An 18,502-nucleotide genomic window follows, 5' to 3' on the forward strand; every position below is an offset into this window, starting at 1 on the left:
GCTGCTGAATTTGTGTATTGACCCCCGACGAGCTTGAATAATTTGAGCTTAACACTGCTAAGCTATCAATGCTTAATAGATTTTGCTCTTTCTTCCTCTGTGTGATCTGCTATATAGGTTTTGCTATCCATTGTTCAGGCAGCCTTCCAAACTGATTTGTCGGAATCAAAATCCAACTACGGATTCTTGAATCCTTCATTTGAGCAAGGCCGAAGTTGAGCTATTAGAAGCTAGCTGGAATCAGCAGTTCTTGCTGTTTTCATTTCTGATTATTGCTCCCGGCTGTGCATAAGTTGCAAATCCGCGGGTTGTTGTAGGCTATGTAGAACTGTTTTGCGTGGATGAACCAACTTGTTCGAGTACAAAATGGTCCTAGGAAATTATTGATTATTATATATAACAGTGTGTCTATAAAATACTGCTAATTGAGAGCAGACAGAACATATGCCTGCAAAACTATTACCACTAATATCGTCCGGGACCACTGATTCAGTCTGACTACGACTTATCACTTCGATTCCTAGCATGTTGTTAACTAAAACTCTGAGATTCATAAAAACGAAGCTCAATTTTAAAACAGACCTCCAATATCTTTCGCTGCCGACTTAACCAACTAGCCGGGTTTTCCTGGCCCTTTTTAGCAACCATGATTCGGTTGTGTTGGATTCTAGAAGCAAGCGAATACCAGGCACTTGTCATCATACGCTGTTCATTTTTAAGTATCGCAGCTTGCTCCGCGGTAATTGTCACTTGCTGATCTAGTTAGCATCTATTCTAAAATCCAGTATATGAATGGCAGGAGCAGTAATACTTTTTTCCGTAATGCATCGACGGGTTTGCGCAACATATCGTTCTCAGATTTTAGTTTCCGGATATAATCCTGCGCTTTGCGCAACTTTTCGCGTTGTGTCTCCGATTTTCGCTGTAGATCAACCAGCCATCCTCGTAGCTCTGAATCGTGTCCAGCGCCACCCGCAGCAGCAGGATCTAAAGATGCTAGTGACATGCGCAACGCTGTATTTGCACGGCTGACTTCCAGTAACTCCTCATTATTCGCCGTCAGCTTTTGATATAAACTCTCCTTCTCGAGTAGCGCCTTATCAAGTAGCTGCAATGTCTGTGATTTATCTGTTTCCACGGATCGTTTTTCCTGCTGCAGTCCCTTAATCTCAGTCTCCACCACAACTAGCCGTTTTGAAACGCTTTGACGGAGTCCGCTAAGCATATCGGATTTATCTTTATCGACCAGTGCCAGATCAGTTCGTAACTCTTCGATTAGTATATCTTGTTTTGCTATTTGAGCCTCGAGTTCTTTGATCTGTGTTGTGGAAGCTTTTAAGTCAATCTCTGTTTTATCGAACTCATGGCGCAACTCGGCATACATCTCGAAACCACGGCCTGATCCATCTTCAAGAGCTTGAATCTGCGCCTGCAGCTCCAATTTCTCATGGTAGACAGTCAGGAAGTCTTCCTGTAATTTCTCTTTATGCTCTATTGTGTCTTGGAGAGTCTTCTTCAGCTCGTCAATATTTCCGGTATCCTGGTGCTTGAGGGAGGACTGGTGGTCAGACATCACGGTGGCGGAGTTGCTTTCCAGTTGACTCAATCTCACACGCAATTCGTTAATGGTACGAATATAGTCCTTTTCTTGATCTAGTCTTAACGAATCCGCAACATTCTCGCCGTTATCAAAGTCAGATCTTTCCAGAACGCTAGGTCCATTATCCATTGCAGCAGTGATCTGGTTTGCCTGTTGACGATCTAATTCCAGCTTCAATTCGAGTTTTTGGACTTTCTCGCGCATAAACTCAAGTTCTTCCGTCATCGACTCCGCAGCTTTCTCAGCCTCTTTGGCTTTGCGCCGATAGAACTCCTGCTCAGTTTGCAAGATCTCAACCTGCTTCCGAAGACCGAACACCTGCTGGGTATCTTGATCTAGCAGGCGCGACTTCTCCTGTAGATACGCATTGTCGTTCTTTAGTTTGACTAATTGCTGTGAAAGTTCTGTACATTCTTGTGCCTGCTTTTTGTATTTTTCAATTTGACTAGCCACTTTGCGCAAGCGTTCGTTGTCATGACTAAGTTCATCAATACGGTCCTTGTAATCCGTGATCGAATCGACCTGGCCATGTAGTCCCTCAATCTCGTTTGTCAATTCCAACAGTTTTGAATCGAATTCGGTAACCTTCTTATCCCTCTCAACAAGCTGCTCTTCAAGATGCTGAATATCTTTTTGAAAATATTCGATCTGACCTTTGGATTTGCTTTGCTGAATCTCAAGTTGTAATTGGAGTTTTGAGTCACTCTTAGATAGTTGTTCTTTCAGATCACTGTTTTCAATTTTGGTTTGATCCTCATTCATTAGTAAATGTCTATTTTGGTGTACCTGTTATTGCGCTTACTAGCTTTTCCTGGACTCGGTTGAATTGCGACTGCAGTTGGGCATACAAAGATTCCAGAGCACGATAATCTAAGCTATCCGAAGACACTGGACTAGGTGCAACAAAATCAGGTTTCTCGTCATCTGGCTGTCCAATAATTTTCAGTAGGATAGGCCGTTCTTCTTCGGGTAACTGGCTAATATCATCGAGAGCATCATCGTGAGTAATCTCGCTTTCAACCATCATGACCAAAGACAACAACTTGACAATCTCCTCGACATCGCCATCTTTCGCAATCAAGCTTATATTTGGAACAATTCCTTCGTCCAAGGCGCTCAATTTTGGACTTGACTGCTGGATAGTTTTATACAGTTTCTTCAGATTCCGGACCGTGGCCATGAATGAAGTCGATTGCGATATTCCGTCGTCTGCAATCTCACAATCTTGGAACCGAGCTGCATCGAGAAAAATTAATATCTGAGAAATCAAATGACCATTCGATAATTCCGCCAAAGAGTCTGGAGCCGATAGTCCTGCCCGGGAACTGATTATGCGGATCTGAGTTTATTAGTATTGCTTTGTCATGTTTCGTTAGAACTTACCCATGAATATATCGCAGTCTCTAGATTTGACATGAATATTATATAAATCTTATTGGTTGCAGCTTTGCATTAAAATTTAGTTATACAGACAGTCATATAAAATGATCAGGAAAACATGTGTTATTTAGCGAAATGGCATTTGCTGGATCTTAAGTGAATGGCCTAGCATACAAATCTGACTTGATCTGATAAGAGCTTTGAGGCTACAGCCACACAGCTTTGCGTTGATGATACCCGGCCAATATTACAATAGAAATTCAATATTATAATTTATATAAAATATAGTCACACTCTGGTTAGGCTGGTAAGAAAATAAACTACGACGAATTATTCAAAGAATATATGATCTAACCATTATCTACTATATAACAGACTTAGCCAGAACTTATACAAGTATACGCTTCATTCAATACGATCGAGTAGTTACATATTCCTTTTAAAATACTGTGTTATAATGTAGTATAATGTATCCATTCGAATATTTCCAACGAATCCAGCCGATCAACTCCATAACCCATAGCAAGCCACACCTAACTAAGCACAAATCAATTATATCCAAACTAATTACAACCCAGCCAAGAGCAAAATATTATAACTATGCATCTTCCGAATTAATCGCTATAAAATTAGAATCTGCGCGTAGAATCTGAATCAAAAGACTTACAAACTGGCTGATCCTCTTCGAACGTGAAAGGGTAGTCGGAATTCTGTAATGTCGTGAACACGTCTTCAGTACTGGTCGACAAAACCTCCGTCGGCAATGCAACCGTGAACCCACTGACATGTCAGTAAGCCATAAAAGAAATTGGACACGAGCTTACATTAAGAGAGTATCAAATTTATGCGTGATCTTGCCGCCAATGTCCTTGAACTTTTCCATGGTAGCATCGACAACTCTAGTCTATTAGAAAACATAACTCCGCCCGAGTATAACACCCGAGTTACAGATTAATTCAACCCACTTTGCAGGAGGAGCCTTGTCCTTGGAAAACGTCACAATATATGTTTTCGTCGTCGCGTCTGCAGGCGTCGATCCTACCTGTATCTGTGCAGCTACTGCAGACGCCTTATCATTCGTCGTAATCGGAAATACAGGCATCCGACTCGAAAACAACACACCGGCTGATAACAGCATAACGACGAAGAAAATCACGAAGGACAGTAGCGTACACCGACGACTGCAACCAAGTCTTGCTCGTCGAGGATCAACAGCATCAGCCAGATCGAGCCACGCAAGCAAAACGACCGTGATTACCGACAATCGCGATTTTCCATACATTTTGATGTTTACTATAAATAAATTCTATCGCAATAATATTGCTAGTGGTTTTATTTATATTTTTTACTAACGTAATATTATATCAGAGTTGGAAAATAGTTGATAGAAGATAGAGATATTGTGGTATGAGAATGGTTATGTGATGTCACAGTCACGTGAATGGGGCTAGTAGTGCAATTTGTATAGTTCTCTTTGCTGGATATTGAAGTCAAAAATATTCTGTACATCGCAAAAAATGTCTGAAAGTCCAAGATATCCAAATTTCGGCAGGTGAGTGCATTATAGGACAATAGAATGCAATATGGGACTAAGGTTGCAAGGAACTCTTCATCGTATCGGCCAGGACTTGAACAGTACGACGACCGTAGAACTGGACCGAGAGAATATAATAGTAGTCGACCTGGCTATCGGCGCGAATCGAGCGAATATCGGAGTGGGTCTGGATATGGCTCTGAATTTAGGTCTGGTTCTGGATTTGTGCAAGCTTCTGGAAGTCGCGAATATAGAGATTCTAGAGACTATAGAGATAACAGGGAACGGGAATACAGGCGAGAGAGATCGCCAATTGGAAATCCTAGACCGAGCAGTCCATGGCACGAGGATGATTTCGATCGGCATATAGATGACCGATATCATGATGACCGACAACGCGAGCGCGAACGAGAACGAGATCGAGAACGAGATCGAGATCGAGACCGTGACCGAGAATCCGATCGAGACTGGAGACGCGCAAGTTATCGGCCCCCTCCACTTCCAAAGGAACCATCTCGTTGGAGTAAATTTCGCGACCGGAATGAAGACCAGCATCAAGAACGACGATCTCCGGAATCTACATCTCATTCTCCTCGTGAATCAAAAAGCCCGAGTCGGTCTTCATATAGTCCGTCTAGTTCGCGACGGTCGTCGAGCCCGGGACAGCATCAAGTAACTACTCCATCTGTGCGTGGATTTTCTGGCACTTCTACTGGCCTTACGCGTCCAGGCCCAACTCCTCGAGCAGTAACCAGTTCGAGTATCCATAGCTCAAGCTCTAATTCTGCTCGGACACCGAATAGTCGTAGCTTCGTTGCACACACCTCCCGGTCATTTTCATATACGGCTTCTACACAGCATTCAGGTAACTCGCTTGGAAAGCCTCCTGCTTCTCCAGTAGCACCCAAAGCCATGACGGTGACCCCATCCTCAGGTACTCGAATTCCATTTGTGAGACGATCGACTGGGTCGGCTGGGACGACGGATACCCGCATATCGGAATTACGGCCAGGAGAATCTCGTGTTCCTGAATTTCGACAAACGGAGCTGCGACTACCATCATTATGTCCGGAGATTGACAAGGAAATATTACGAATCAAGAGGGAACTGGAGAAGGTCGACGACGACGACCGTTCGATCCAGAAGCGCAAACGACAAGCAATTATTACTTGGAGTCGTTTACAGCGTGAGAGCGCTCGAGAGTCTTTCAAGGTCGAATCTGCGGAGGCGCAGCTGGCCGCATTCGGATATTGAAATTTATTGATCGAATCTTTGGTACTCAAATATATTAACTTTGGATAACGGAGTTCATATGGAATTGATATTTAGTCAAAAGCAAGACAAGTTAGAGTTCAACTCGTTCATGAGAGATCACTAAGAGACTGCACCATTTGATATTAAAATATCATCTCTTGATTCATCTCTTGATTCGACAATTACAGTAAAGGATTTTGAAGATAATTGTTAACGTGACAGCGAGGCAAGATCCTCGCAGTATTGATCAAACCGGGATTATCTGGAAATCGATCCTTATGGCAGATCTGTGCGATCCTGATAATAAATTTTCAGTCATATTTTGCTATGTCGAACACATCTAGTACTAGGATTATGTCGGTCAGAGATCTGGCTAGATTATATGCTCTACAACATTCAGTCTAATTTGTCGTATAATTCCAAACTCGTCGGAGATGGAATTTTCAGTAGATCAAGCGAGCTATTGTTTGTAGTAGAACGCTAGCATACGTAGCTAGAAAGGATTTTGATTGCTTAATATTCTATGATCTGCATGAAGAGTAAGATAAATAAGATGTGAATCACATACATGATTTACATGATTTGTTTGATTCAATCTAAGATTTCAGACTGCTAAACGAATGTAACAAATTCTGAGATCAAATTTTCGTGCATTCGAGATCAGTATTGCCGACGTCAAGTCCTAACGTACAAATGAATTCCAGTTTCTGCATTCGATCAAGTAGCTCCTTTGTTGACATCCCCAACACAAGACATCTACAGACATTAGTCTAAACCTGATCAAATTCATATCAAGAGCAAGACAACTCACGTTTGTCGACCGCCCCGATCAGATCGACAGATCTTTGACTGCTCATTAGTGCCGTTGAATGAATAAGATGCGGTTGGACTTTCATCAATGAACTTTTGCAAGTTTGTTCCGTCTAGAATGTCAGCTTGCTGGAAGAATAGCAGAAACTAGCATTCCATAATTTTTACCTGATTTAGAAGACATTTTGATCTTTACTATAAATTTTTTTTCGAAGACATCGGAATTTTGGTTTAAATATACAGTGTTAATTTGTGAGGAAGCCTGGGATGATATGACGTCATCCTCTCCAAGAACAATATTGATCTATGACAACACTAAGAGAAGAACTATTCAAAAAATGAAGTGGGTTTCTTAATCGCCTGCTGGGTCTTATCCTCCAAAGAACCCGGTACTGGCTGATAATTATATTCCCACGAACAATGTTTTGGCAAAGTCATAAGGATCGACTCTACACGAGAGCCCGGCGTATTGAGACCGAACTGAGTTCCTCTGTCCACAGCCAGATTGAACTCAGCATATCTGCCACGGCGAAGCCCTTGCCAGTGTTTACCAGCCTCCGCCGTCGGACGTGGTTCGGTTGAAGGTAAATATGCTTTCTTAACAGCGGGTAAATAAGAAGGCAAGAACCGAGATAGCGCATCACCGACAAATTTGAAAATCTTTTCCGGATCGTCGTTGTTCAAATCGTCAAAGAATATTCCACCGATACCGCGGGCCTCACCGCGAAACTTTATGTAAAAATATTCGTCAGCCCATTTTTTAAACCGTGGATAGTAACCTGGATCGTGATAGTCGCAGACGTCTTTCAACAATTTATGAAAGTAATAAGCATCGCTTTCATCGTAATACATGGGACTCAAATCCTGACCACCACCGAACCACCACGATTGCGGTGTTCCATCAGCATTCCTGGTCTCAAAGTATCGGTAGTTCAAGTGCACCGATGGCGCAAGGTAGTGTCTAGGATGAATGACCAAGCTCAAACCACAGGCGTAAAAGGGCAGTTTACCATTCTCCGGAATCACAAGATCCTTGTGATTTGCTTTCATTTTCTGCGCTGCAGCAGGTGGTAATTCGCCCCTGATGGATGAGAAGTTAACTCCGCCCTTCTCGAAGACTCGACCATCCTGGAATACTCGCGTAATGCCTCCTCCCATACCTTCACCACGAGACCATTCATCTCGAATAAACTTTTTTCCAGTCGAATCTGCGCGCTCAAGTCCGGCTATAATTTCATCCTGGTAGAACCGTAGTAGTATCTCCATCTGCTCGCGCATTGGAAGCGTACGGTCAAGCCCAGGGACCTGCTCGTAGACGGTGCCAAGAGGTTTGAGAATAAGTTCAGCATTGAGACCGGTCGGGAATTCGGTCAAATCGTATTCAATGTCTCCATATGGACTTGGTACTGGTGTAGATTCATTAAGCACTTGCTTAGTCTGTATTGTCAGTCCATAACAGTCTCAATCATCTCAACTTAAATCCTTACAGTATATAAACAAGATGCAATTGTGACAGCACCACCAGCGAGAAGAATTAGCGCCGACTTGGAACTAGTCGTACTTTTGGCAGATCCTGTTAATGTCGAATGCTCTCGAATGATACTCGTTAGGGTAGATCCACGACTCGATACATTTCTTCCCACAGCTAGACCGACTATCCGTCTTCGCAGTGCTGAGACAGATAACATTTTTTATTGATGCAAATTAACAGACAATGCAATCGAAAGTCAAGCTTTTTGTGCTTTATGTAAGAATTTGAGTCTTCAATTGCGGGTCTCCAGTTCACGGTGGTCTGTCGCAATCGACTGTTGCTATCATCCGTTTGTCTCCTGATTCAACGTGCGGCAGATGATACAATATGGAATTAGCGATATTACGATCAAATTACATACAGTAAACTTGCAGAGAAAAAACTATATTCAATACTCTATGATACTAGTAAATAAACATTTACTGATAGATTATGACATTTATGTTTGTATGATATATGACATCTGATGATATATGTTGGAATCGATCTGGCAATAATCGTACATCAAGTAAGATAATTAATATTAGTCAGTAGATAAGTAATCAGATAACGGAAGATGACTATTATTTACTAGAATCAGTTCCAAATTCAATTAAATGAATTAAATGAATTTTATTACCGGATGTACCATATTACTAGGAATTCTTATATAATCAGATTACCTAATCGCCGGAATAAGATTATGTATACGTTATGATCATGTCTATGTAGACGAAAATTAATGATTTGCGATTGCTGCATATATGAAATAATATTATGAAATATAGGATTGTTCTATTATATGCTAAGATATAAATTACAGCGATATACAATTTAATATATTGGGAAATCGCTCACATGCTGACCGAATCTAAAACTGCAATAACACGTCCTATATCGGAAGCTACTGTTGGATCTTTTTGTATATTATTCGGTAGAATTTGGCAAACGGACCAGCTCTCGAATTTTTAAATAATAGTCCGGCACAATCAAGAAAGTAGAGCTATACTTGGCCTTACATAATCACACAGCCGAGTCAGGTGACAGCATCACAGTAGATACCGATTGCTCACCCTCTCGCCTCCGGAGACTACAACTAAGCCAGCTACGGTTTTGCTCCAGATTGTCAAGATACACGTATTTGTCGGTAAAAGGCAATACTACGCTTTCATACGAACAAAGGATTTAGTAAGACTCGTTTTATATTAAAAGATGCACTCGAAATTTAAAGACGAGCATTCGTTTGGTATGTTGTTTCCAAATTTGGGCATTTTGGGCCGATGACGGTGATGCAAATGTCTGGTTGTCAGCTGCAAATATCGTTCCCCGATTTCTAGAATACTGCATTTGCAAAACATCTACTAACATGACTGTTTTCATTCAGAGAAGCGAAAGACGGAGGCTGACCGTATTCGCGCAAAATACGGAGATCGTATACCTGTAAGTCCATTAATTTCGATCAGCATTCGATCCGATATGGAACTGTTTTACTCCTAATATTGACAATACTTCAGGTCATATGCGAAAAAGTTGAGAAAAGCGATATCGAGGAAATCGATAATAAGAAATACTTGGTTCCTGCCGACCTCACGGTCGGCCAGTTTGTGTATGTGATTCGAAAGAGAATTCGACTTCCGGCCGAAAAAGCGATTTTCGTATACGTTGATGAGGTGTTGCCGCCTACGGCCGCCTTAATGGGACTTATTTATAAGGAACATAAGGACGACGATGGGTTTTTGTACATCACGTAAGTTTTCGCAAGCACTTATCTTAGGCTTTTGGTGAAATTTGTCTAACCATCATCATTCAGTTATTCGGGCGAAAACACTTTTGGTTCGTTTGAAGTAGAGACAGGATCGTCTAAATAATTTGAATCGTCCGAGGTTGACGAGGCTCAAGATCTTGTTCTATTGATGGCGTTCTAGGTTTCTGGTCCGGGCTGGTATTGGCTTTTGTTGTTGCTAGTTTATTTATTGCTGTATTGATTGTCCGCAGTAGATTTGTATAAGCATTGCATATTAGCTATTGGCTATTTGGTGTGCAAATGCTATATAATATCTATTCTTATTGTCTGCGTTTATGTTTGCCGGCGGATTTATCTTTGGCTGTGTAATGCATATCTTGATAATGAATCAACAATATTATATCTATATTTATATTTTATAAAGTTTATGTAATTTTAACAACTCATATAATTTTATAATTTTATAATTTTATAATTTTATATTTTATAATTTATATAATAGTATTATTAGAGAGCACACTCAAAATTCCTTATCCTCAAGTCCTAATCCTATTGAATATACAATATGTTTTATGTACAGATTATTTCTTCTTCTTCACCTCCTTCTTCTTAGGTGGACCCTTTCCTCTTCTCCGACGTCTAGACAAATTAGTTTTCATTTCAATCGCATTTTTTCAGTTCCGAACAAAAGACTAAAACATACGCATCATTAATAGCGATTCTAAACGCATCGACAGGATCTGCCTCTCTGAAATCCAAAAACGGGAAAGCCTGTCTGATATCCCGCTTTGTCACAGGACTTTTCGGCGGATAATATTTGATCAGCGCCGGACCGCGAAGCGGTTTCCGCAGAATCTTGTTGCCCGACCGAATATGTTCTGGATTGTAAAAGTTGTCAAACACGTAGCATGTCGTCTTCAAAAGCGCTTGTAGCCGTTCTAGAGGTGGGCGACTCGACATTCCGATTTTTATTTTATTCCAAACTTTTCCGTATCAATATGTACTCCAAATATATATAATAGAATAATGTATAATATTCAGAATGACGAGCAGAGATTTATTTTCGCGACTACCCGGGATCATGTGACTTGTATATTGAAGGAAATATATATATAAATTATATCCATTTATCTCTACTATATATTGTAATAATATGGCACCTCAACATCAAGCTATGGAGATGACAACGGATTGCATTCTAAAACTGACAAAATTATGTCCAGCAAGATATCACCAATTCAATCTTCTCAATCTTCTTCTCTCTGAAGTAAGCTTAACCAGATCAGACCAGATCAGATCAATAATCTGAATATCATATATTTTACTAATTAGCCAGGACCCGATGACCAATCCTCCTATTATTTCACTTAATGGACAGCCTGCGACTGGAAAGACCGCAGTGTTACGGCAGTTCCTGCAAAACACGAAATACTCGCATACGTGGATTTCAGTCGATGAATGCACATCCGTTCGAACATTGCTGCAGCGGATCACTGCTTCACTTCGAAGTCAATGGTTGAATCGAGACAATGATCTGAAGCAGGGTCTAAAAGGTCTCGACTATTCGATTCCTTGCATAACTTTTTCGTCTTTCGTTGAACAGATCAATGATCTACTGGATGTTTGTCCACTTCAGCAAGCTCACTTTATTGTTCTCGATCGAATAGATCAGTTGGGCGAAAACATGGAGGCATTTTACCAATTCATATCAGATATCGCAGAAATGGTACGTACATATCATAAATAACCGGTAATTTTAGCGGTTTCTTTGGTAAATTGATATCCAAGTTAATATCGTCAGTTAAATCGACCGGTACTCACGTTCATTCTCGTCTCCAACGCTACAAACGAACCGCGGAAGGTACGAACGTCGGTATTCCCACAGATATATTTCCCTGCTTATACAAAACCTGAAATGGTTGCTGTACTTTCCGTCGAATCGCTCAAGAACATTTCAATTCTCTTTGATCAAGCTTGCACCTTTCAATCTTCCCGATCATCATCATCCCACGCTATTTCAGATGAACAACTATTATCTCTGTGGGCGTCCTTTGTCAGTATCGTTGTTAATACTTTTTTTTCACTCTGTGGGTCCGATGTCTTGCAAATGAAATCTATAGCGTATCGGATATTCCCCGTCTATGCTCGTCCTGTCGCCTCAGGCGAGATCAATGCACAATTAGGGAGCACGGCCTGGTACAAACTCTACAGCACCAACAAGCATTTACTTGCATCGGAGGATTTAATTGGTAACTCTGTCACAACGAAATCGACCACATATACAGCCAGTAACCGCAAAATTAATATGAAATCGGATTATCAAGATATGCCGAAATTGTCAAAATATCTACTGTGTGCTGCCTATCTAGCCTCTTACAATAACCCCAAATTCGATGTTCAGCTATTTTCCAGAATCAGAGAGCGACGTAAACGTCGACCCCGGTCGGTAGCTCCTGAGAAGGTACATTGCTTACTTGAAGCAGTAAAAGAAAGTTACTAATTTCTAGGCAACTAAGCGACACTTGTCCCTGTCGGTATTTGAATATGAACGGTTTCTGGCGATTTTCAAATGTATTGCTCCGGAGAACATCACCTCTAATATCGATATTCAGACGCAGGTAAGTTTTCTGAACGTACTGCAGTTTGATGTTTAGTACCTAACATCTAATTCCATTGTCAGATCGCTACGTTATCGGCCATGAGACTGATTTCACGACACAAAACATCTTCAACAACAACAGATGCACTTGACTCTAAAGCGCGGTGGTCAGTTGATGTAGGGTGGAATACAGTGTTGGAGATATCTCGGGAAATCAATCTTCCGCTTGACCAATTCTTCAAAGCGTGATGTCTATTGCCCTTGGTTATTTGTCATAAATTACATAATTAGAGAGCAAAATAGAGCAGTTATGGCTGCGTTGTGACCCCTGGATCCTTGGGAGAGTCTTGATCTCTCCGCATGGGTTGGCAAGGAGTTTACTATTTCAGTATGGGATTGTTTAAAAATTATTTAAGATCAATTGAATGAGTAGACCGAGTGGACGGAGTAGTCATTTCTGTTGTTTATATCGCAGATACGGCAGACGCTGGCCACATGTTGGTCTCTAATGTAGAAATGAACGACCATAATGACAACTATAGCAATAATTATGACGACGATAATCACTATCACGAACATCATGGATATCACGACTATGGCGATGGTTTATTAAATAACGCGTCCGAATCGAACTTATCATTTTCAATCAGCAATGAAAATATATATGGTGATCTTCCAGGTTTTGTTCCTTCGAAAGCGATGGCGTTTCTAGGAAATCTGTGGGACAGCTTTGCGAAACCGCCAAACGAACGGAGATTTATCCGGAAATTGGACGGTCATATATTGGTTTATGCACTGCTATCCTATGGACTGAAAGCACTTGACTCAAGTAATGTGAGCAATGCATATGTATCTGGGATGGAAGAGGAAGTACGAATCATTTCTTGGCTCGATTCAAGCTTCATATTTATTCATATGCTAACTGGAGATAGCTGAATCTACAAGGGCAAGAGCGGAATTTGTTTCATTCTTTTTATTTTGTTGGATACTTAATAGGCTCGACACCGTCACAAGTTATCATCAATCGAATCCGACCATCGATCTGGATTCCCGCATGCGAACTGATCTGGTCTTTTCTAGTAGTGCTGTTAGCGCTGGTTACGAGCGCGAAACAGATTTACGTGATCCGACTACTATTAGGACTTTTCGAGTCGTCGTCATATCCTGGATTTGCATATATTCTCGGAAGTTGGTACGGACCCGATGAACTGGCGAAACGAATGGGTGTCTACGATTGCGCAGGATACGTAGCACGAGTGCTGTCGGGGCTGATCCAAGCTGCTGCATATGCCGCCTTAAACGGAGTGGGAGGCATAGCTGGTTGGCGATGGATGTTTGTCGTCGATGGCGTTATAGGAGTTCCGATCGCACTCTGGGGTTTTTCGGCAATTCCGGATTTTCCAACGACGACCAGAGCTAGCTGGTTGGATGAGCATGAGCGCGCAGTTAGCATCATTCGAATGCAGTCCTTGGGCAAGAAGGAGCCACGACGACTGACGTTCCGCCGGTTCTATGACATGTTTTGCTGCAGTTGGCGGCCGTGGCCATTTCTCGTGTCGTACACTATGCTCTGGATTTCTGGAACAACCATGTATTTTAATCTCTGGCTGAAATCTTTGAACCGATTTTCGGTGGAACAAATCAACATGATTCCGTCGATTGGATATGCGATTGGATTTATTTCGGCATATTTGTTTGCCAATTTCTCCGACCGCACTCAAGCGCGGTGGCCCTGGCTGTTTCTCGCGACGCTGTTTCGGTTCACGGGCTCGGTTCTGCTCGCGATCTGGTATCTACCTGTCTGGGTGATATTTCTTGCAAACATGCTAAGCTACCTAGGCGAGCCGGTTTGGTCGCTTCTAATCACCTGGGCTGCAGAAGCATTTCAGGATGATGCTGAACTCCGAGGTTTATTGACGGCTGTCGGAAATACTTTGGGCTCTGCGTTTATTCTATGGCTACCACTCGTTCTGTTTCCGACATATGAAGCACCTCATTATAAAATTGGATACATCGCCACATCAATATTTGACGTTGTTGATTTCGCAGCATTGATGGTGTTTTTGTTTTGCATCAATAGAGAGAAAAAGATGCGCAATCAAAAATTGCGCGGACTTGCGAGTATGGATGGCGAAAATATCGAGTTGTATAAATTGGAAGTCCAGCAGGCGCGCGACGATGTCGAGCTTGTGCAGGGCGAAATGAAGGCTATGTTACATAACGCCGAGGATGAAATTATGGTTTAGATAGTTTTGCATGTGGGTTGGATCTGCTGGCAGATATACACAGCAGCTGACTGCAATAAAATACATAGTAATAGAATGTATACAGATCAAACGATAAACAAGATGTTAGGACTGCAAGATTATTGACATCTATATGTTTGGATATGTCTTGATTTGGTGCTGTAAGACGAAATAAGCATGACACCAATTTCCCCACTTTATTGGTGGGAAACAGCTGATCCTAATCTTTGGCTGCAAGTTTCAAAGACTTCGGACATGTAGATACCATTCTCAAACAAGTGGATGCAGGCAAGTTAATAGTTCCGTATCCTCCATAGATCTAGACAGCTTTCGATTTTACTGATAGCACGATAAGGTTCCGCACCGCCCTCCTAGAATAGTTGATATGCTCAAATGCTCTCTCCTCAACTGGCTCTGTCTGAGCAACTTGAGGGGCGAAGTCGCATCGATGCCCAAGCGGTGCACGAAGGGAACAGAGCGCGCTGAGTTTTCTCCTTGCACCGTGTTCTATTCTACAAGCAGCTCGCAATTCGAGCTGTGTACGCGTAATAGCCAGCAAGGCAACTAATTATGTGACATTACAAATTGATGCTACATAGCGTCGTGAGTCCGGTTCTCAGAGCGACACACCCAGCTGAACATTCTCGATTTCACAAGTGGTATCTGTATAGCTGCTCTATCCAATAGCGAATGTAACTGCAGTTCACTAGCAAAAAGAAAAGCTGGGGTCATGATATCCAGCCGGCAGCAAGCTTATCAGATGTTCAGCCGACCCGGGATAGCACATCACATGATGCTGTTGGGGGCTTGTCGGGTACAGAAATTTGATGTTGGGGAGTCGCAGACAAAGAATTACATAACTGCTTATTGTTGTTTGAGTCAGCGGGTGAGCCGATAGTCTGACCCGGTGGAGATATGGATTTTGTCTGGGGAACGTGCAAGCCAAGGAGGCAGAGGCGAGCGCAGCAACAGCAGCGGAAACGACCAATGGTATGACTATTTCGCTAAACTAGGAAACAATTAGAATGAGGGATCGGAAATGCACGGAATAAAGAGAAGTTTTTGATAGTGGCGACTGAATTCGCAGGCAAAAAAAATTGCTGTAACAGTCAGAGTTGGCGACTGATTGAACAGAGCCCGTTGGGACTGGAAGCCGACGGGAGGCAACCGCCGAGAAATTTTGAAGAGATGTATTTTCATTTTGAGTGGATTTTATTCGACAATGTAGATTATATTTTATATCTATATTTTAATAGTAGAATAGTGAAATGTAGTATGACATAGTAGTATGAGTGCGTAACGTAACAAGCCATAAAATAGGGAAATAGCACAGAACAAAACTTTGACGGTTGACCCCTCGGTCTTTCACACCACCCGCAACTCCAAAAACGACTGTTGTCCCACTCTTAATGAAAAGGTCTCGCCCAGTTTTTCTCTTCTCCCTTTCCTTTCAGTAGCTCTCAATTGAGTCCTCTCTGTCTCTATTCATTTCTTCCGGTCTCTGCAACTTCTGTGCAGTCTTTCCTCGTAGCAGGTAACTGCCAGCTTCCAATTGTCCGTCGCTAAAATGGCTTCCACAACTACCACGACAACTACGACCCAGGTCTACAAAGATACCTATGGTCAGGATTTCACCCCGCCAGACTTCACCATCAAGGACATTCTCGATGCCATTCCCAAGCGCTGCTACGAGCGGTCTTATTTACGTTCCTACTCGTACGTCGCGCGCGACTTAGCCTGCATTGCCGCGGTGTTCTACCTTGGAACCAAAATCCAGCTGCTGCCTTCGGTCGGTCTCCGTTTCGTTGCCTGGACGCTCTACACTATTGTGCAGGGCCTGTTTGGTACCGGCATCTGGGTTCTCGCGCACGAATGCGGCCACGGAGCCTTTTCGCCCTCGCGTCTCGTCAATGATATTACTGGTTGGATTCTACACTCGGCGCTGTTCGTGCCTTACCACTCCTGGAGAATCACCCATTCTAAGCACCACAAGGCGACTGGCCATCTCCAGCGGGACATGGTCTTTGTTCCAAAGGACCAGGAACGCTACCTGCAGTCTCGCGAGATTCTTGAGCTTGCCGAGGAAGCGCCCATTATCTCGCTCTACTGGCTTGTAGTCCAGCAGCTGTTTGGCTGGCCTACCTATCTTGCCATTAATGTTACTGGCCAGAAGTACAACGGTGCGAGCAAGTGGTACATGTCGCATTTCAACCCGGTTGCGCCTATGTTTGATCCCAAGGACTTTTGGGATGTCATTGTTTCTGACGTTGGCATGCTCTGCGCTGGATATTTGTCGTATCTTGCCATCCACAACTTTGGCTGGGCAAACTATATTCTATTCTACTTCATCCCATACCTCTGGGTCAACCATTGGTTGGTCTTCATTACTTATCTCCAACATACGGATCCTTGCTTACCTCATTACGACGCTGCCGAGTGGAACTTTGCGCGAGGTGCAGCAGCTACCATTGACCGCGACTTTGGCTTCGTTGGTCGCCATATTTTTCACGAAATTATCGAGACCCACGTTGCCCACCACTACGTTTCGCGCATTCCGTTCTACCACGGCGAAGAGGCCACTGAGGCCATTAAGAGAGTCATGGGCAAACACTACCGTCGTGACACGACGAACATGTTTGTTGCCCTATGGCGGGCGGTTCGTATGTGTCAGTTTGTTGAGGGCACTGAGGGCGTCAAGATGTACCGAAATGGAAATGGATATGGACCTAAACCGGAACATCTCGTGCTGAAAGAGAAGGCGAATTAATACAATGATACACATCTAGATATGAGGATAATATAATAGCTGAATTTTACAACCATATTTCATTTATTGACCTGGGTATGCAACAGCCGACACAGATTCAATCAAACAATCTAGCTTATCTAGCCTATCCAGCAAATCAACTGGATGCAGCTTGATGTGTGCTTTCTAGCCTTTGACTTGGCTGCAAAGCTGGCTGCGTCTGAGCCTGTGATTCGATCTTGCTCATTTTCGAATTATAGTTAGCCCAGTCGATCTCCTTACTTCATCTTGTAGTCGAACCAACCTCACCTGCGGGTATATGTGGATGTCTACGGACCTGCCGAAACGAGGGCTTTGTAGTGAAAACTGCGTTCTACCTTGAGAAGGGTTGGCCTTCCAGAGGATGCATATCTGCACAAACATCGTACACACCTCTGCATATTGCACGCCACCCCCTTGACGCTTGCCCTCTCTGGCGCAATGCCGAAGCAGCAGCGTCCAAAAACTACGCTGCAAGCGGTCTAGATTATACGCCTAGTGGGCGTTTAAACCGGTTTCCGCTTAGCCAACCTGATCCAGATTGTCCCAAGCGAGGTTGTCGATCGGTAGGCTACCGCTGCAGTCGTGTTAAAATTGAATTACTACTATCAGTATGCCGCACTTCTCTTTGGATTGCGTGGACATCGTCGATTCGGTAGCAGACCAGCGGATTTTTAGCTTGAATACAGGCTGTTGTCAGTTTGTCTGGAAGTAAATATACAGTACGTCCGATCGTATTCCTCGTTGTACCCGCTTTGCCTCAGCTTGTCTTCTGCGCTCGCTCTATCTACACTCTTTCCATACTCACGCACGTGTCACGCAGCCCAGCTCGCCAGATCACAACTTCCACGCGCTCAGCTCTTATCGATTTCCTCTTAGTCTAGTGCTTCTGCAACAGTGTCGGTCTTGCCGCAGCTAATTCTTTTTGTTTATTGAGCTTTTACGACTTCTCGAGCACGTCCATTCGGCGGATCCGGCCGATCGTGCACCTCGTCCGCTTTTTAGATCTCGCTCCGTGGGTCTCGCACATCCACGCTCAT

At 42.9% G+C, this 18,502-nt stretch overlaps 10 protein-coding genes across 10 annotated transcripts; 5 read left to right on the top strand and 5 right to left on the bottom strand.

The window, feature by feature from the left end:
- Positions 1-508: 508 nt before the first annotated feature.
- Positions 509-3,016, bottom strand: V1516DRAFT_662228 (uncharacterized protein; the record flags this gene model as incomplete). The annotated part of the gene is made up of 5 exons (XM_066920429.1): positions 509-520; positions 583-753; positions 812-2,353; positions 2,403-2,939; positions 2,984-3,016. 5 exons carry the CDS (start codon positions 3,014-3,016, stop codon positions 509-511), a joined length of 2,295 nt encoding a protein of 764 aa, XP_066780341.1.
- Positions 3,017-3,313: 297 nt separating this feature from the next.
- Positions 3,314-4,351, bottom strand: V1516DRAFT_669580 (uncharacterized protein). The gene is made up of 4 exons (XM_066921203.1): positions 3,946-4,351; positions 3,805-3,879; positions 3,648-3,760; positions 3,314-3,601 (listed from the first exon to the last, which is right to left on the bottom strand). The coding sequence occupies exons 1-4, from the start codon at positions 4,260-4,262 to the stop codon at positions 3,579-3,581; spliced, it is 528 nt and encodes a 175-aa protein (XP_066780342.1). The 5' UTR covers positions 4,263-4,351; the 3' UTR covers positions 3,314-3,578.
- Positions 4,352-4,372: 21 nt separating this feature from the next.
- Positions 4,373-5,768, top strand: V1516DRAFT_710047 (uncharacterized protein; the record flags this gene model as incomplete). The annotated part of the gene is made up of 2 exons (XM_066924233.1): positions 4,373-4,532; positions 4,556-5,768. The coding sequence occupies exons 1-2, from the start codon at positions 4,498-4,500 to the stop codon at positions 5,766-5,768; spliced, it is 1,248 nt and encodes a 415-aa protein (XP_066780343.1). The 5' UTR covers positions 4,373-4,497.
- Positions 5,769-6,049: 281 nt separating this feature from the next.
- Positions 6,050-7,052, bottom strand: V1516DRAFT_102093 (uncharacterized protein). The gene is made up of 4 exons (XM_066918585.1): positions 6,747-7,052; positions 6,580-6,691; positions 6,337-6,524; positions 6,050-6,261 (listed from the first exon to the last, which is right to left on the bottom strand). The coding sequence occupies exons 1-3, from the start codon at positions 6,760-6,762 to the stop codon at positions 6,407-6,409; spliced, it is 246 nt and encodes an 81-aa protein (XP_066780344.1). The 5' UTR covers positions 6,763-7,052; the 3' UTR covers positions 6,050-6,261; positions 6,337-6,406.
- V1516DRAFT_689088 (Coproporphyrinogen III oxidase) lies at positions 6,768-8,376 on the bottom strand. Its single transcript, XM_066923801.1, has 2 exons — positions 8,066-8,376; positions 6,768-8,015 (listed from the first exon to the last, which is right to left on the bottom strand). The coding sequence occupies exons 1-2, from the start codon at positions 8,264-8,266 to the stop codon at positions 6,906-6,908; spliced, it is 1,311 nt and encodes a 436-aa protein (XP_066780345.1). The 5' UTR covers positions 8,267-8,376; the 3' UTR covers positions 6,768-6,905.
- Positions 8,377-9,178: 802 nt separating this feature from the next.
- On the top strand, positions 9,179-10,347 carry V1516DRAFT_669586 (autophagy protein 8). Its single transcript, XM_066921204.1, has 4 exons — positions 9,179-9,334; positions 9,473-9,528; positions 9,603-9,835; positions 9,899-10,347. Exons 1-4 carry the CDS (start codon positions 9,301-9,303, stop codon positions 9,954-9,956), a joined length of 381 nt encoding a protein of 126 aa, XP_066780346.1. The 5' UTR covers positions 9,179-9,300; the 3' UTR covers positions 9,957-10,347.
- V1516DRAFT_669588 (mitochondrial 37S ribosomal protein mS33) lies at positions 10,292-10,843 on the bottom strand. Its single transcript, XM_066921205.1, has 2 exons — positions 10,536-10,843; positions 10,292-10,471 (listed from the first exon to the last, which is right to left on the bottom strand). The coding sequence occupies exons 1-2, from the start codon at positions 10,790-10,792 to the stop codon at positions 10,414-10,416; spliced, it is 315 nt and encodes a 104-aa protein (XP_066780347.1). The 5' UTR covers positions 10,793-10,843; the 3' UTR covers positions 10,292-10,413.
- A 141-nt stretch (positions 10,844-10,984) lies between these two features.
- Positions 10,985-12,828, top strand: V1516DRAFT_669590 (origin recognition complex subunit 5 C-terminus-domain-containing protein; the record flags this gene model as incomplete). The annotated part of the gene is made up of 5 exons (XM_066921206.1): positions 10,985-11,099; positions 11,169-11,558; positions 11,634-12,293; positions 12,340-12,450; positions 12,513-12,828. Coding segments are annotated over 5 exons (1,444 nt in total), but the record flags the coding sequence as incomplete, so codon positions are not given.
- On the top strand, positions 12,829-14,770 carry V1516DRAFT_632795 (major facilitator superfamily domain-containing protein). Its single transcript, XM_066919973.1, has 2 exons — positions 12,829-13,301; positions 13,364-14,770. The coding sequence occupies exons 1-2, from the start codon at positions 12,927-12,929 to the stop codon at positions 14,675-14,677; spliced, it is 1,689 nt and encodes a 562-aa protein (XP_066780349.1). The 5' UTR covers positions 12,829-12,926; the 3' UTR covers positions 14,678-14,770.
- A 1,342-nt stretch (positions 14,771-16,112) lies between these two features.
- On the top strand, positions 16,113-17,502 carry V1516DRAFT_669599 (fatty acid desaturase-domain-containing protein). Its single transcript, XM_066921207.1, has one exon. The coding sequence runs from the start codon at positions 16,245-16,247 to the stop codon at positions 17,442-17,444; it is 1,200 nt and encodes a 399-aa protein (XP_066780350.1). The 5' UTR covers positions 16,113-16,244; the 3' UTR covers positions 17,445-17,502.
- Positions 17,503-18,502: the final 1,000 nt, after the last annotated feature.

Source organism: Lipomyces oligophaga (genome assembly GCF_038497815.1).
Source record: "Lipomyces oligophaga strain CBS 7107 unplaced genomic scaffold V1516scaffold_1, whole genome shotgun sequence".
Lineage (NCBI taxonomy): Eukaryota > Fungi > Ascomycota > Lipomycetes > Lipomycetales > Lipomycetaceae > Lipomyces > [Lipomyces] oligophaga.